This window comes from Pipra filicauda, unplaced genomic scaffold, assembly GCF_003945595.2.
Source record: "Pipra filicauda isolate LSUMZ 115617 unplaced genomic scaffold, ASM394559v2 scaffold201_size1378038_pilon, whole genome shotgun sequence".
Taxonomy (NCBI): domain Eukaryota; kingdom Metazoa; phylum Chordata; class Aves; order Passeriformes; family Pipridae; genus Pipra; species Pipra filicauda.
In genome coordinates this window covers 886,738-902,573 of record NW_024104312.1, presented here as the reverse complement: position 1 = coordinate 902,573, position 15,836 = coordinate 886,738, and the positions used below count along the sequence as shown (strand labels likewise).

The following is a 15,836-nucleotide window of genomic DNA, read 5'->3' as shown; positions in this document are numbered from 1 at the left end:
AGTAGCTCTCTGCACCTGCCTATTAAATCCATTAAATTCTACAGTATGTGGTGCATGTTTGCTCCCTCTGAAATGCAACAGAACACTATGCATATTTGTGGCAGACCAGTATATGCTATTTTATGCTGATCTCTATGATTTTCAAAGGACCTTGAAGATTACTATGTGATTTGTTCAGCCCCAGCACCGAATATTATCTTCTAGCTCATTTTACTTACCAGATTCCCTGTAAAGATGTACTGGGTGGTTGAATTTGGCAGAGCAGCAAACACTTCTACAGAACCAGTGATCTGTAGGACACATCTGTCTGCGTTTAAACTGACTGCAGGAGGTAAAGTGGCCATCAGATTCAGCAGCACTGGGCATGCTGCTGCCTGACTCAGAGACGTCTGTGCAGGTTCAAGGAGGAAAAAAACTTAGAGTGCAGAGTTAAGCTTTTCTTAAGCTACAGTTTCTGTAGCTGCATCATAATCAGGTGTTGTATACCAATTCTCTTGTAATTAATCAATATTAAATATACTTCATTTTAAATACACCAACTGAAATGACAAATTCTGCATTGCATACACTTTGAGTTTCAGAAATGATAAAACGAATGGTGAAGTTTTAAACCCACTGATATTAAACATCTATAATGAAGCAATTTAGAGGTTGTTCCTGAAAAATGTATTTCAAGAGGAGGAGATAAGCATGTTAAAGAAATTAGGGAAATGAGTGATTCCAGTAAAAAAAATATAATCACTTTGACAATATAAAGTATTGGAAAAGTGACAGCCTGCAAAAGAGCCAATCTTTTGAAAAGTAGAGAAACTCCTAAAGGACAAAACTTCAGTTTGCAATTCCACAGATTCTGAATTTCATCATCTTATAGTAAGTGTTGCTATATTTTTACAGCAACTCACAGTATCTTAATTTCTTACATCACATGTATAGACTCATGACTATTATTTCCCACTGTATATAAACTCCAGTAGTCAAAAATCAGGAATCTTTGCAAAGAGAAGTCAGGCTACCAATAGCAGAGATACCATTACCTTGAATAGGAATAAAAAGAGACTGATCTCACAGATGGCTACCACTTATTCTTTATAACTATTTCAAAGACTGAGAGCAAATCCAGAACTTAGAGGGGTAGAGAATAACTAAAGTGTAGTATGATATAGTTAGGAAGAATTATCATGGGGTAGATGTGTATGTTCGAATCTTGCACTAATCATAAACCAGTTTCCTTGTCTCCTCCAAACTTCTTCAAATGAGAACACACAGATAATATCCATAAAGAGCATTAGATACTGATTTTTCTTAAAAGATCTGTACAAGTAACAGTACTCACCTCAGAGACAAAATATTTGAGTAGGGAGGTATTTAAGCTAAAAGTAGTAGCAAGCTGTAAACAAATAAAATAAATTAGATCATCATTATACCAGCCTGAAAATTATGTTTTCCTTGGAAAAAAAATCCCCAACAATAGATCCTGTTTATTTTAGTTTTAGATAATCCATGTTTTGATTTAGTATTTCCTTGCCCGAGAGTGATTCCTAAGAAACCCTCGGTGCCCTGTGGGACAAAAGAGAGATAGATTTCTCATGGACTTGATTCAGAAGCACGCACCAGTGAACGAACAAACCAGTGAACAAGCATTATTCTTTGAAAGAACAGACATGACATCCTGCCTTTGAAACTTTCTCAGATGAAATATACTGAGTATGTCAGAGGCAAGGACTCAAAAATCTCATCTGCTCTTTTGCTGCTAGCCACTGTGATGATGTTTGTTAGTGCCATTCATGTCACCAGCATCCATAAAGACCCTCTTAGCATTGTTTCAGTTAGCAAAACTTATTGGAAACTCTGACTACAAATGCCAGTGTGGAAACTAGCATTTCTGAGAGGTCTTGTATGTTCTTCAACCACAGCTGAAAGCTTAGTTTCCTTGTATGTTCTTGCTTCATCCTGCTGCTCCTTTAAGTCTAAGGATTTATTCTAGCTCTCAACATAGCCAATATATCTGCTGTGGGCCTCTGTGCAGCAGACTGTGGTTTCAGTACACTTTTTCTTGTCTCATCCTTTCCTATGTGCAGTCCATGCAGAGAAAAGCTTTTTTTTTGTTTCTTTCTGCTGCTCCTGGCACACCAACTCTGTGATGTTCATATCTGTCACTCCTTGCCTAGAGCTGCCAAGAAGTTCAGACTTAGGTCTGAGGGGGCTTGAACTATTTTAAATTATGACATACAGAATGATTGTCATGAATCCTTCCTACAAATGGTAGAAGTGTGACCTGAATCTGTGTGAAATGGCAAAGATAATGTGTTAGTCTCCTTTGCTGACCTGACTATCCATACTGCTGATATTTGTGATTCCATTACATGCAAATTATACTCACCTCTTCGGAGATGGTGATGTTAAAGGCCCCTGCTCTGTAGTAAGCCAGTGAAGCAGACTTTAGAAAATAATTGGAGACTCCCAGGTATATCATGGAATCACCCTGGTTTGGGAGAGCAAATGGAGCTGGCATAAAGGGAGGGTCTGTGTGATTACCTACTGGATAGACTGTGCCCTGCAAAAAAATCATTATCAAATATTTTTAGTTGAAACATTTGTATCTGTGAGAATGCGTTAGCAGTGGTTGAACAGGAAGAATTCTTCCTAATCTGAAGAAAAGCTGGACATTAAAGAAACCATGAAATAAGCAAATAAGTTTGTGTTATGCCCTGAAAATAAGCAAATTCAGGCTCTTCTAAACAATTACAGGAATCAAAGAAAATCTGGGTGCTGTACTTTCAAAGTTTGAATTTGAGCATTCAAGTGAGTATTCTGAACAGCAGTTACAAGACACACATGCAAAAAATAATTCTCTAGACCACAATTTTCTTTCTCTTGTAGCAAAGACACATTTGTTAATTTAATCTTAAGGGTGACATTTCAAGAAAATCTTCGGGCACACCCAAAAAGCACTGGAAGTTGCTTAGGACAGGGACACACAAAGGAGCCTTTTATATCACCTAACTCTTAGCCCTGGCCCAGCTGCTAGTCTTCTAAGACCTAATTTTGGTGCTGCACAGGTAGGGGACCTTGATTCAGGTATGCTAAGAAAATAATTATTAAAACTGAGAGGTAGGTGAGTTCAGGCCATGTAAGGAAAGTAATACAGATAGCAAGTCATGTAATTACTGAAACTGTGAAGGTTAGTAGCTGGAAGATTCAACAGAAAAAACACTGACAAGGGAAGGTATAAAACCCTAAGAAAAAAAGCTGAAAGTTAGAAGATGACAATCAGCCTGTTCCAAGGAGCACCAAGACCAATAACTTCCTTGACTGACAAAATGAGTAATCAGGTGTCCCAGTGGGATGTCCACATGTTAAAGCTTAGCCTGTAAATTCTAGATAGCTACAGGAGCTGATAACTAAAATTGCTTAGTTCTTTTAAGCTATGTATATCCTGCTTGAAAAGAGTTTTTTATGGGTCGTGAAAGTTGCTTGAACAAAATAACCAAGAGGGAGTTTCAACCACATCTCTGGCAAATCTTTCTTAACTGAAGTCAGTTCTGAGAGTGATTGGGATGCTCTGAATGACAAGGGCTGTTGAAACTTCTAGAAAAGCTGGGTGTTGCTGAGATATCTCTTGCCAACAAAGGTGAAAACTAGATAAGACAGGAACTGCTATGTGCTGCTCAAAGACTGTCTGTGAGGAGTCTTCTTTTTGGGTGTGACCTGTACTTATACAAGATGCTGAGTCATCTCAAAACAAATGCTTTGGACTGCAATCACACTGGTAGCCATCACAGATCATCTATCACTGCTAACAGGCGGAAGACCAAGCAGCAGTGCAAGAGCTGTATATCTAAAGAACACTTTTATGCTGTTTGTAAAGCCCCTCTGAAGGGTTTCAACTCTGAATTAATTTAATTCTAAATAATAGCTTTGGTTAATTACACAAATGAATTTAATTTATTAAATAAACAATTGCATTCGGTTTCCAAAATAACTCTTGACCAAAATTCCCAAATGTCTTATTGCTTTTCTAAGTAAACACTGGAGAGGTTCAGTAAGACTGGAGTGAAATAAAATGAATCAACTCAAAAGAGAATCAGAAAAGTGTTAGAAAGCACACTGATATGAAAGACAAATTACCTTCAAATCCAAGTTAATGTGTGATTTGAAGACTGCTGGAGAACTAAGTAGGGAATAGTCTACTTGTGCAAAGGTGTCAATCTGGCTTAAGACTAGAAGAATGATGGACAAAACCAAAACAGACATTATTACAAAAACACATCACAAACAGTTATTGCTTAGTTAAAGACAAAGACATTATAGAAATTATGAATCTGAAGAAGAATAATGGTGGGAGAAGAAAGAAGACAATTAAAAAAGAAATTGTTATTTGGGAATTAGTAAGACTATTCCCTTTGGAAAAGTCACTGATATCTCCTGAGTTAGGCCTGTTCCCCTGCTATTCACAACTGAATACACTTTGCAGAAGTCTCTCCTGTGCAGTGAAAAATCTAGGGCAGAGTCTCCTTTTTTGTTACGTATTTGCACAAGAGAACTAAACTCTCCTTTATGATAAGTGAAGTACTGGTAAATACTACTAAATACTTTGGAAGATGACATTAGCACATTTTTCTGCCAATCAGAGTTGAAGAAACTGGATGTTTTTTCACAGCAGTAGAGAGCACTTTATTGTCAATATGATTGAAGAATTTTTCTGAAAGGCGCTCAGATGCAGCTTCAGTCTGATTGTTATTTTTGATTGGACTGTAAGGTCTGTTCATACTGCATAAAAATGAGGTGGGTTTAAAGAATGGTGAATTCACACTGAGATTATGAACTCCTCAATATGACAGCACAGCTTGGAGTGCCCTTGAACCTGAAGTATTTAATTATGTGCTGCATAAGAAAATGTTCTTGATGACTATGATTTTCAGTAATACTTGGCACTGCTTGGCACATGGCAGTTATAGGTCATTTTAGGAAAAATAAATGTCTACTTACTCTGCTTCTGAATAGCAGAGCAGATAATAGAAATATCCACAATGAAAAGTAAAGAGTGTTTGTTTGAGAACAAACTCTATGACCTGAGTTATATTAGTTACAGGAATCAAATTAATTTGAATTGAGAAAAACAACAAATATTCTTAATCTTAGGGTAAAAAAACTGACAGCAACAACAAAAGAAAACCTGTGGCATTGATTATAGTACTGAAAATCTTATATTTATATGCTTTTTGAACACAGATTGTATTCATGTCTCTGCAAGAGTGACACAGGAATTGTTACTGATGGGAAAAGAAACATGCTCAGTGTGACAGTGTCTTCCTACAGCATCTTGTTACCTCACTGAATACGAGTCTTTTGTTCACAGTACCAAGAGCACAAAGGATCAACATGAAAATGCTCATCTTGGAAATCTAAGGAAATAACACAGGTCAGCTACAACAGATTGAAAGATTACAGGTGACTTGCTGTGGGCACAGAAGAAATCTGAATATTTTATATAAAGTGCATGCAAGAGATTTCTAGGGTGGAACATGGAATAGGTTAAGGTACAGAAAAATGGCTGTATTTTTCTTCCTTCACTTTTTTTGGTACCACGAACACAGAAATAGTTTAGATTCTAATAAAAAAGGATACAATTTGAGCACTATGAAAATTACTTAACAAAAAGCTGTTATCAGCAACTCACCCTTATGCTTTCTAAGCTGTGCATCCATCATTTGGATTTTGTATTTGATATTTAGGCATAGCTGTATGAAGAGAGAGACAAGTCAGTAATGTTAGGCGTGTGTTTTAACTCCTCCCTTCCCTATCTGAAGCCATCTTTGCAAACTTACATTTTTATCCAATTTGGTGTGAATGGGCTTCTCAAGATAACCAGATAGAAAGCTGTAGATCCAGCTGGAGGAAAGGAAATGAACATAGTGGCTTTTTTACCATGGGTTGAAAACTTTCAAAAAATAAAATCTGGCAGACGGGGACATCAATGTCATTTATATTAACAAGAAGCAATTACAGCAATATGGCAGATTGAAAAGTTGACTCTGTTTACTAATTTGAGTCTCAGACAAATGTTAGGTGGTCTCAGTCTCAGAAGAGCTATATAGAAGGCAATCTGCATAGCTGTGGATGTTCATGTTAACGTGTTGATAAATGATGCTCAATTAGCCACATTTTGTCCATGAGTAAGAAAAAAAATTCTAGAAAATCAAAATAAGAACTATAAGCATTGTTTCATAGTCTCTTTTGAAAGCTTTATTCTCAAATTGTAGGTCAGCTTGTCAAAAGGTCTACATCACTTTTACATCCACGAACCACCATTTGCAATCCTGTACTCTTTAATATGGTCAAATGTCAATGCTTTCATATGCAGTATGTCCAGTCGGCTCAATTGCTGGCACATGCAGAAAGAAATGTAGATTAACCACACTTCACACATTCAGCAAAAGAGCCTGTTTTGGAAAACAGAACATTAAAAATCCACTTTCAGAGCCTTCAATAGTTAATCACATTTTGTAACTGGATCCCTAGAAATCAAAATTTGAAAAGTGTCCCTTATGCTACAAACCCTGCCACTTCCCAGAGGGTAATTAGAAAAATTGCTGTACGTACCTAGATCTTCCACTTAACTTGACTTTTACACTGCCAATGCTCAGCTGGCAATTGTGTAGCAATGTGGACAAGTGGCCTGTGCTATCCCGTGACACATTGAAGATAATGGAAATAAACAGTCCTGAGATGGACACAGTAATTTCTCCTTTGCCTTTGCTGCTTGGACAAAAAAAGTCAAACTCAGTCAATAAAACATCTGCTGTAAGGAAACAATTTAAGAAACTGCCTGTAAATCAAGTTTGAAAGGACTTCTTGCTTCTATTATCTAGAATGAAGAATGGGCTTTCTAGGGATTAAAGTAGATTAGGGACATGCCTGGTATTCAAAAACAGATTATATGCACGTGTTTCCAGGACATGAATTTTCCAGTGTTGTTCAGGATTTGACAAGTTTACAAAAATGTCACAATTTCACAGCAGCACAAGACATTCCAGTCCTTCATGATAGATTACCCTAAAGGTCTCTGGGACTGCAGCAGCAGAAGCCAGTTAGCTAATAAATATATAACCCAAGTGTTATCAACTTTGTAATTGTTCCACTTTCCTCTTTCCTGTTTCAGTAACTCTTTTAAATGTATACATTTTTTTGTTCTGCCCCAAACCCATTCATTCTCCTTTCTGTAAAAATCCCTACTAAGACTCCCAACAAAAATATCTTTATACCTAAATTCCAAAAAATTTAGGTATTAGGCTTCTGGTTAGGAGTTGTAGAAGCTGAAGACCAGCCAAGCAGGATTAAAAGTTGAATGAATGTTAGAACAGCCTTATAAAAACCTCATTTACTGTAACAGAACTGACACTAAACACATCACTTTTAACTCTTTCATCTTGATTACTTGAGTTTTCTTTTCCCAGGCATTAATTTCTACAGTGATGGCACCATACTACAGAGAAAGAGCCGTGTCCAATATGAAGCTCGAACCATGAATCTCTCCTCCTTCCTCTTAATTTTTTTAGTCAAAGCAAAATATCTCTGGAAAAAGCTGTAATCCCAAAAGATAAATTTTTACCCTAACCATAGACTGCCCCGGCCCAAACTAATCTCTAGTATTGCCAGTCACAAAGTTCATCCTACCACCATTACCATTTTAAACCTCCTGTTTCAGTTCATATATGTTCATTAAGTGGCTATGTAGAGGAAGCACCACTCTTCAGATCCTCATTTTCCAGTCCCTAACCAAGCTACCATCCCAGAAGCCATTAGGAAAAACATTTTCCCAAGGAGAGTTGTGAGTACTGGGACAAGTTACTTGGAAAGATTGTTGCGTCATCATCCTTGGCTAAAAAACATCACTAGTGAGCTGAGCTGATCTAGTCTGGTGACTCCTGTTTTGAGCAGGAGGCTGGGTAAAACTACTTCCAGAGATCCTTCCAACCTAGATTTACTCATCCTTCAGTGACAGGGACCATTGGAAAAGGATCTCAGCCGTCCTCCCCTTTTGGGCTACATGGGAGGTAGGGAGCAACCCAGCTACTTAGGTATTTTGTTCCTGCATCCTTATATGTACTCTTCTTCAGAAGGAATCCTGATTTCCTAAGGCAGGGTCACAGCTCTAGGCCTTCAGGAGCAATGGGCCTGCCAGGAGGTTTTATGACTGGTAAATTGCTCTGGGACGTAGTGGAGAGAAGGACTACAGTGAGAGCTGGAAATGCACCAGAGCTGAAATGAATAACACTATTGCAATTAAAAAGCTGTGATAAGACCCATCTTCCTGATCCTGGAAGCAGCCCAGGAATGGTGGTTTGTCAATGGTCTCACTTGGAAAGCTCATTTTCAGCTGGCCCCTCTTAATCTGCTATTCTGAAAGCAACATGTAGGACTAGAAGATAGAGGAGATGAAGAGTAGGGCATATTCTAGATCTGTCTAAACTCACAGTCATTCACAAAACATCACATAGGACAAAGCAGCACAGATTAGTCCTTCAAAAAGGCAGGAAAACCCCTTCGCCCCCTAAATTCCACCAAAGCCAGCTTTGACCACCTCCACCACAATCTGCTCTGCCAAAATCACGCATGACAGCTCCCTGACTCCCTTGCTGTCTGTGAAGTCTTTGGTGTTTTATATGCCTGGAGTCTCTCCAGATTATGCCCAGGTCCTTATCCTTCAGCAAGAGCGAGAGGTGACTTCAGTGTTTAGGAACAGCTGATCTGCCCTGCAGAACACAGTCTCCTTTTCCTCATAATACTCGTATGACAGAAGAAAGAACAGAGAGGTTGGGGGCACAGTGACAGCAGTTTATAGCCACCAGTCTCACTGAGACTGAATGCAGAACTGCATGTCCATGCTCCTCTGAAATCAGGACGTGCTGTGAAACTTTGCAGCCTGGTGATCCATCTTGCTGTGCTATCTGGCTCACAGCAGAGCAACACCTACTGCTGTTACCAGTTGCTCTATTAACCCAAATTGTAGAGATTAGCACCTCGCAAACTTTCTGATATCCCAGAAGTTTTAGCCCTCCAACACTCCCAAGAAAAGCTAGACTATTGTATTAAAATTCCATGGCAAAAATGCTGAGATAAGAAAAAGGTGGAAAAAACAGTATGCAATCATGTCATTAAAAACAATCTCATACTACACAGGCTTATGAAGATGTCAGTTTTCCATAGCGACCTAAATTTTGGACTTTCTGAAATTCTGAATGCTTGGCATTGTGACAGTCCTCTTCCTTTAATAGGAGCTCTTTGGAAGGCAATATACACTGTACCAGCACATGGATAATAAGCTACAGAGTCAACCTTCCAGCTATACTGTACAAAGAAAGTAACAAATGTTGGCTATTACAAACTCTGTGGTCCTGAGTATTCATGTTCATGTCTGGACAAACTGAGCATGCTAACAGATGTCTGACCTGATACTTTCCACAGAGACAACCTGTGGGGTTGAATAATTTAAAAAAAGAAAAAGCATTAGTTGTCAGGGGATGTTTCCTTCTTAATAAGTTTATTCAAATAGATTGTTCTTAGACTGCTGTTAAGTGATACAGCATATCTGACCTGAAAAATAATACCCAGTATATGTCCCAGAACCACCCCCTCCCACGTGCATCTCTCTGTCCAATACTTACAGCAGCCATGCGTTCATTCTCCAGTCTGCACTGATTGTAGCAGAAGCCTGTGCCACTGACAGACAAATGCCAGTGCCAGGAATAAAAGAAGCAGAAGTTTCTGGGAAATCTACAGCATTAATTCTAAGCCTACAGAATACAGAAAGGGGGATTATTAGAGTGCATGCCAAAAGAGTAAGAAGGACTCCTGATCACTGAAAACCCTTCTGCTATAAAAGGCAAAGTCTATGCTTCAGTAAAAGAATTTCTCAGAAATGACTGACCCTTGTTTATTTTAGGAAAGAAAGACATTACACCTCACCTCACAGCATCCTTGGAAAAAGAATCCTTGATATCAGGCATGCTGTTGTGGGTTTTTTTTTTCCCCCCCAAAAAACCTCCCCTTGGGAAAAAAAACCTCCTTAAAGTAAAATCTCCTTGCTGGGGAAAAAAATAAATCTATGTTTAATCCCAGATGCCACATCTATAAGTAAATCCAGGTTGTCTGAATGCTGCATTTGCTGAAGAGCATCAAAGTTTTTGTTTTCACATTCTGCTTCCTTGCCTAAGCAAAGGGCTCTGGAGAGCATTCATTTTTCTAAACAAAATCTTACTTGAATATTTCCCTTCCAAAACAAATGTTTCTGATAATTGTCAGATATTGTCTTTCAAATGGGTGTGTTGAATTGAGTTGAACATTGTAAAGATATCAGCTGCAATCTTATCATGTAGTATACATTCCTCATTGTTTCTTGATATCTGGCAGAGATCTCCGAAACAATTGTCTTTAATCTGCTTTCCCTGGGGCAGCAGGCACCAACTATCCTTAGTTAAAATGACCATAGTTTTCCAATAACATCTTGAGCAGTAACTCTGCCTTTAGTTGTCTTGTTTCCAGTGAGCTAAAATCAGATTATCCACTGAGATGGTGGCCAATTTCAAGAACTATGGCTGGGGGAATGAACTGAGGTTTTGAAGATCATACAATAATTTAGGCTGGAATGGGACCTCAGGAGATTTTTCTGGTTCAACCTAATACTCAGAGCTGGGAGAACTCAGGGCTCTGGCCCACCTGAGTCTTGAACAAGTCCAAGGATCCAGATTCCCCAGCCTTTTCAGCCCTTGTTCTGGTGCTCTAGCAATTTTCCTAGCTTCTCTACTTTTCTTGATGTAGTATGTCTTTTTGCCCATCACCTTTTCACTGTGTGCCCCTGGGAGAATCTGGCTCCATATTCTCTATAATCAACACCCAGCAGACAGTGGAAGACATGCAATAAGACACATGCACCTCCACCCCCACAGTCTCTTCTTCTCCAGCCTTTCGGAACACAACTCTCTCAGCCGTACAGGGATTAAGGCACAAGGACAGCATAGCAAAAATGGTATAACAATTGCCAGAAAGCAGGATGTTAGGAAAGGGATGCAGGCCCTATCCAGCAGAAAGTACATGAAGTCTCTCAGAGTGGTATTTCTCCCTCTGGGTAACCTGCAAAGAAGTAAAATGCTACTGAGCAGCATATTGGAAGGTAGGATTGAAGACTGTAGAAAAACCTGGTTTCATACTAGTCTCCATATTTGGAGAACTTGTAGGAAACTCTATAAAACTGTGTCTCTACTGGCTGCTCCTGGTACAAAGATTTTCCTTTACAGTTAGTAGGTGTCGAGCACTATCCAGTCAAAATGGTGATTTACCATTGTAAATTCATCCAAAAAAATTCAGCAGAAGTCATCTTCCTGCCACATCAGCCCACATACACCACCCCCTGCATATATCTTATCCCTTTGCTGGCTTTTTCTCATCAAACACAAACAAATTATTTTCACCGCTACGGGTCCTTTATAATAGCAGAGTGTTAAAAACACCAATTCTGCTCTCCTTCCCACCTACTTCCCCTGCTGTATCACAACCATGCTTACACCTGTCTTGCCCCAAACTCTGATACAAATCAACTGAAAAAAACCAGCCAAGGTTCTCCTTTGGGAGCTTTATAAAGCTCATCTCTGAGTGTAGTAGAAAAAGTACTTTTAAAACAAGTCAGTGTTTGGGCAGTGGAAGCAGAGTTAGATAAACCATTAAAATTTTATGCTGAACAAAACAGTGGCTACATAATTATTACTATGTGGTAACAATAAGCTGCTTCATCCTAAAACTTTGACATTTATTTCCTTTACTTACCTAGAAATTACATAGTTGACCTTAACAACTGACAAACTCTCCTGCCCGCTCCAGCTTGGGAAGGTCTCTTTCAATACTGCTTGCTTCACGAGCTCCATCCCAATCCTCCTGCCTACAAGGGGACATAGGAAAGCATGTGCCTTGCAGATTGGATTCTGGCACCCAAAGGTCCATATATACTGCCAAATAATTTAATCATCACTTTTAACACAGTTCTTGAAACACTTTGATTCTATGATCCTTACCTAGATCTCCTTCCAACTACGTATATACGCATTTATAACTTCTCTTAGCCTCACATACAAACCATTTAACCCAAGATCAAAAATATGTGTTAGGATCATCTTGTCCCTGAGTTGTATTTCATCTTCTAGAACTCCTGTCAGATTTCTGAAACTGTTATACTTCCTTCACTCACAATGTGGATAGCTTGGAAAATTCTTGGTCATCACCTTTACCTCAGATTGTCTCATACCTGTCGGATGAAAAAGCCAGTTATAAAGTAGAAAGGTGACTTCTATATGTAGTGTTTAGTTATGGAAAAAGTGTGATATATGCATCTGAAGTGCCGGTATGTCAAATGCAGAACTATCTGGATTGTTGCTTGTGTACAGGAAGTTGTTTGAGGTTGAAAGACAATCCTTTTAAATGTTTTCTTCCCATTTATTTCACAGTGTATATATTTTGCCACTGCACCTTAACCATTAAAGCCTGCAACAGATCTCTGACTTATTTTCTTACCTGCTTCCCTTGCTCTAAGGCATCCATACTTTCTTGAATGTTTTGATGCTACTTGTGCAATGATAATATACACAGACCCTATTATGACCAAACAGAGCATCTTTAAATTCCAGATTCCTTGTATCTTCCTTTTTTCACTTATCTTGGATTAAGACAAAACTGAAATTTTAATACTGAATGATATCCTGCTTTCAGAGGTTTTTACCATGAATTTCTTTAGCTTTTGGCCTCACAATTGCTGACTAGAAAATATCTGGATTTTTTTCTCCACTAGGCTCTATAGTATTAAAAAATCAAGGAACTGAAATTTGTGAGAACTCAACACTGGAATACCTTTTCATAAAATGCATCTGTTATGAAGGAGAAGTAAGTTATGATTCCCTGGGAATTCCTGTCTCCAAAGCAAATTATGGGCTCTCACTGAAATAACTTAAAGCTCTCTTACAACTGTCACTGGAGTCAGCCAGTGATCCCAGGTGAAATTCCTCTCAAGGTTCTTGCAGCAGGCAAGAAGCACGCAGGCAGGATCTATTGCCTTAGCCTTCAAATCTCACATGAAGGGAGAGGATGTGTCAGGCACCAAGCTCTTCAAATATGAGAAATACCTTTGGGAGGAGCTCTGCTAACGTCTGTTCTTACTATTAATGCAGGGGTGTGCCAACTTAGTCTGTTCATTCGGTGCTCGGAAGACCATGCTAATCGTCACAAAAACTGCTGGGCTCATGCTGAGAAACACCAGGTTGAATTCTCATTTCTAAAGGCATGAGAGATCCCTGGAAGCAAGGGAGGTCAATATTGGTTTGGGTGACTGATGTTTGCCCCGCAGTTTTCAACTCCTCAAAAGCCTTTAAAACAATATTCATACAATAAAATAAGTGGACCTGATCCTCGCTTTCATCTCAAAGACATGAAGCCCAAGTTTCCACTTTTCATCTCACAAGTCCATTGTTTACCTGTCAGCATGTTCAGTACATAAATGACGATTAATCCTTAGCATGACCCAGCCTTTGTTGAATTTGTGCCTTGTTAACCTTTATTATTAATTCTGTAAACAATTGAAATTGTACCACGTGCCCTCCACACCCATGGAGTAAGTCTTAGGTAGGAGACAGTGAAAGTTAGCATGAATAGAAAGAGAAAGGAAAATATATTGTGGAAATTGCCAATATTCTGTTTAAGGGGCAGAATTATGGCAGTCACTAGATTTTTTTCGAAGAATGGCACATGCAGGTGCTATGCCATGTCAAATGGAGGAATGAGAGTAAAAGTGGCTATGTGGCTGTTCCAAGATTGTAAGCTTTTTGTCCCAATTGTGTCTTACTATCTTCAATTAAATATTGCACTTTAAGTCAGGGGTTTGACACTTTTTAAAAAAGAAGCAATTATTTGACTTTCTAATTATGGTTCTTAAAAAGTATATCAATATGAAGGATGTAGTAGAAAGATGGTTGGACTGTAGGAGAATGCAGTCACCAATAAAAGATAAATTCACACTTGGGATACACAAAAAAAGAAGGAAATAAGTGAGAGAAGAGACAAAGGGTATTCCTGGTGTGAGGTGACAAAAGGAATTTACTCTACTTCAATATTTAAGGAGCTTGTTCCTTAAATAAAACTGAACCTTTATTAAGCAACTATATTCTGTACATAGAGTATTTATGATAAATTAACTTCTGGCAATGTTAGACATACCATAGTCCAGCCCCTTCTGAGTAATCCTCACTTTAAGACCAGGATTAGCTTCAAGCCGCAAGGACAGCCAACAGAGCAGGACAAAATACCACGTCTTTAGCATCTTCTCACCTTTGTCACAGGGATCTGTTAATAAAATTTATGATACAAACATTTTCATAAATGATGCATACCATGAATTGCAAAAAATCTGTATCCATGACTTCCCTCAATGAAACTGGGACAAGGGTGGATAGGCAAGAGAGGTTTAGCCTATGATTTTATTGCATGAAGAAGTCAGTGTAGGAGCAGGCACATATTTCTGAGTCCTTGGATATCACTTGGGCAGGTATTAGCTATTGGTGAGACTGAATAGTTCAGCTCCACTACTCTATCCTTTCCCCACATCCATATCTTGGCTGTTTAATGTTACCATCTGTCCTTCCTCCTGCAGAATGAACATCACACAGGAGTAGAGGAAGGTGTCCTAGCACGAGCCTGTGGCAGTGCAAAGCAAGACTGTGAGCCACTGCATGGTGAGACATAACCACACAACACAGATTCACAAAAGCTGAGACAAATTGTATCTTTCTGTGACACATTCCAGTACAAAAGTAAGGCTTCTTTGTTCAAAATTCTTGCATTCATCCCGACAGCCACTGCTCAATTTCCTAGAAATAATAATACTGTTTCTCAAGACAGCTTCAAGTCTTCTCAGTGCTGCATTACAAAACTCTTTATTAGGGACCTACAGGAACTCTACTCTGGCCTTACCACGGAGGGGAATGACACATCCTTTTCTGGAGGTGCACATCTGATTGGGATCATGGTACCTGCCTATGTACAAAACCATACTAATTCATAAGTAGCAAAAGGTCTTGATAGTTTTCCATAATCTGGCAGAACACATGTAAATGAATTAAAACAAGAAAAAACCCTCCCCTTCACCAAAAAAACCCACACCCCACCACCCTTTGGTAGTCTTACCTCTACCTTCTTCTTCTACTTGTATCTTACTTCTTGGTGTTGTAATTAATATTATCAGGTCAGACTCTAAATGGTTGAAAATCTGTGTTCTGCTCAGTAACTCATAAAAAACTGCCCTTTGGTGGTTTCTGCACTGTAAGGTTGACAAAATGTATTTTCAATATTGCCCTGATATCGGTTCTCTGAGGAATCCTTACAAAGTTATCCTAAGATACCATGCAAGAAAAAGTGTTTTCAGGGAAACAACATTCTGAATACATAATCCACACTGGGACAAATTTTGAAAATGCCCCCTTTAATTGGTCACTCCATCTCTAGTTCTTATGCCTTTTTAGTTTTGTCTATTTTAAGCAACTCAAAATACATACTTTAAGGTAGCAATGTAATATTATGCACAACAGCCTGCTGAAGTCACAAAACTCAAACTCTTTCCAAAAACTATCCTAGCTTTTCCTGCAAACATGCCACCTTCAATCCTGATTAATAAGGATCAATTAAAAATCAACGTGAAACCAGAAAGACAGATATTTCTATCAATAAAGTACATAAATATTTCCTAGATATTTATCCAGCAGGATTGCTAGAAGCATTGATGCAGATGAGGTACCTCATTC

The 15,836-nt window shown here is 38.7% G+C and overlaps 1 protein-coding gene across 6 annotated transcripts in view; it reads right to left on the bottom strand.

Moving 5' to 3' along the window:
- The window catches only part of LOC113984781 (BPI fold-containing family C protein-like), a 28,018-nt gene that overhangs the window by 6,591 nt on the left and 5,591 nt on the right, over positions 1-15,836 (bottom strand). For 5 of the 6 annotated variants that reach the window (XM_039380784.1, XM_027715086.2, XM_039380785.1 and 2 more), the window contains exons 2-12: positions 14,257-14,382; positions 12,242-12,298; positions 11,824-11,935; positions 9,669-9,797; positions 6,604-6,759; positions 5,829-5,892; positions 5,681-5,741; positions 4,129-4,220; positions 2,381-2,554; positions 1,334-1,387; positions 219-389 (exon numbers count right to left, since the gene is read on the bottom strand). In XM_039380784.1, coding sequence (XP_039236718.1) covers positions 219-389; positions 1,334-1,387; positions 2,381-2,554; positions 4,129-4,220; positions 5,681-5,741; positions 5,829-5,892; positions 6,604-6,759; positions 9,669-9,797; positions 11,824-11,935; positions 12,242-12,298; positions 14,257-14,359 — 1,173 coding nt within the window. In that variant the 5' untranslated portion in view covers positions 14,360-14,382. The remainder of the gene's footprint in view (positions 1-218; positions 390-1,333; positions 1,388-2,380; positions 2,555-4,128; positions 4,221-5,680; positions 5,742-5,828; positions 5,893-6,603; positions 6,760-9,668; positions 9,798-11,823; positions 11,936-12,241; positions 12,299-14,256; positions 14,383-15,836) is intronic. The other variant, XM_027715087.2, reaches the window with a different exon arrangement.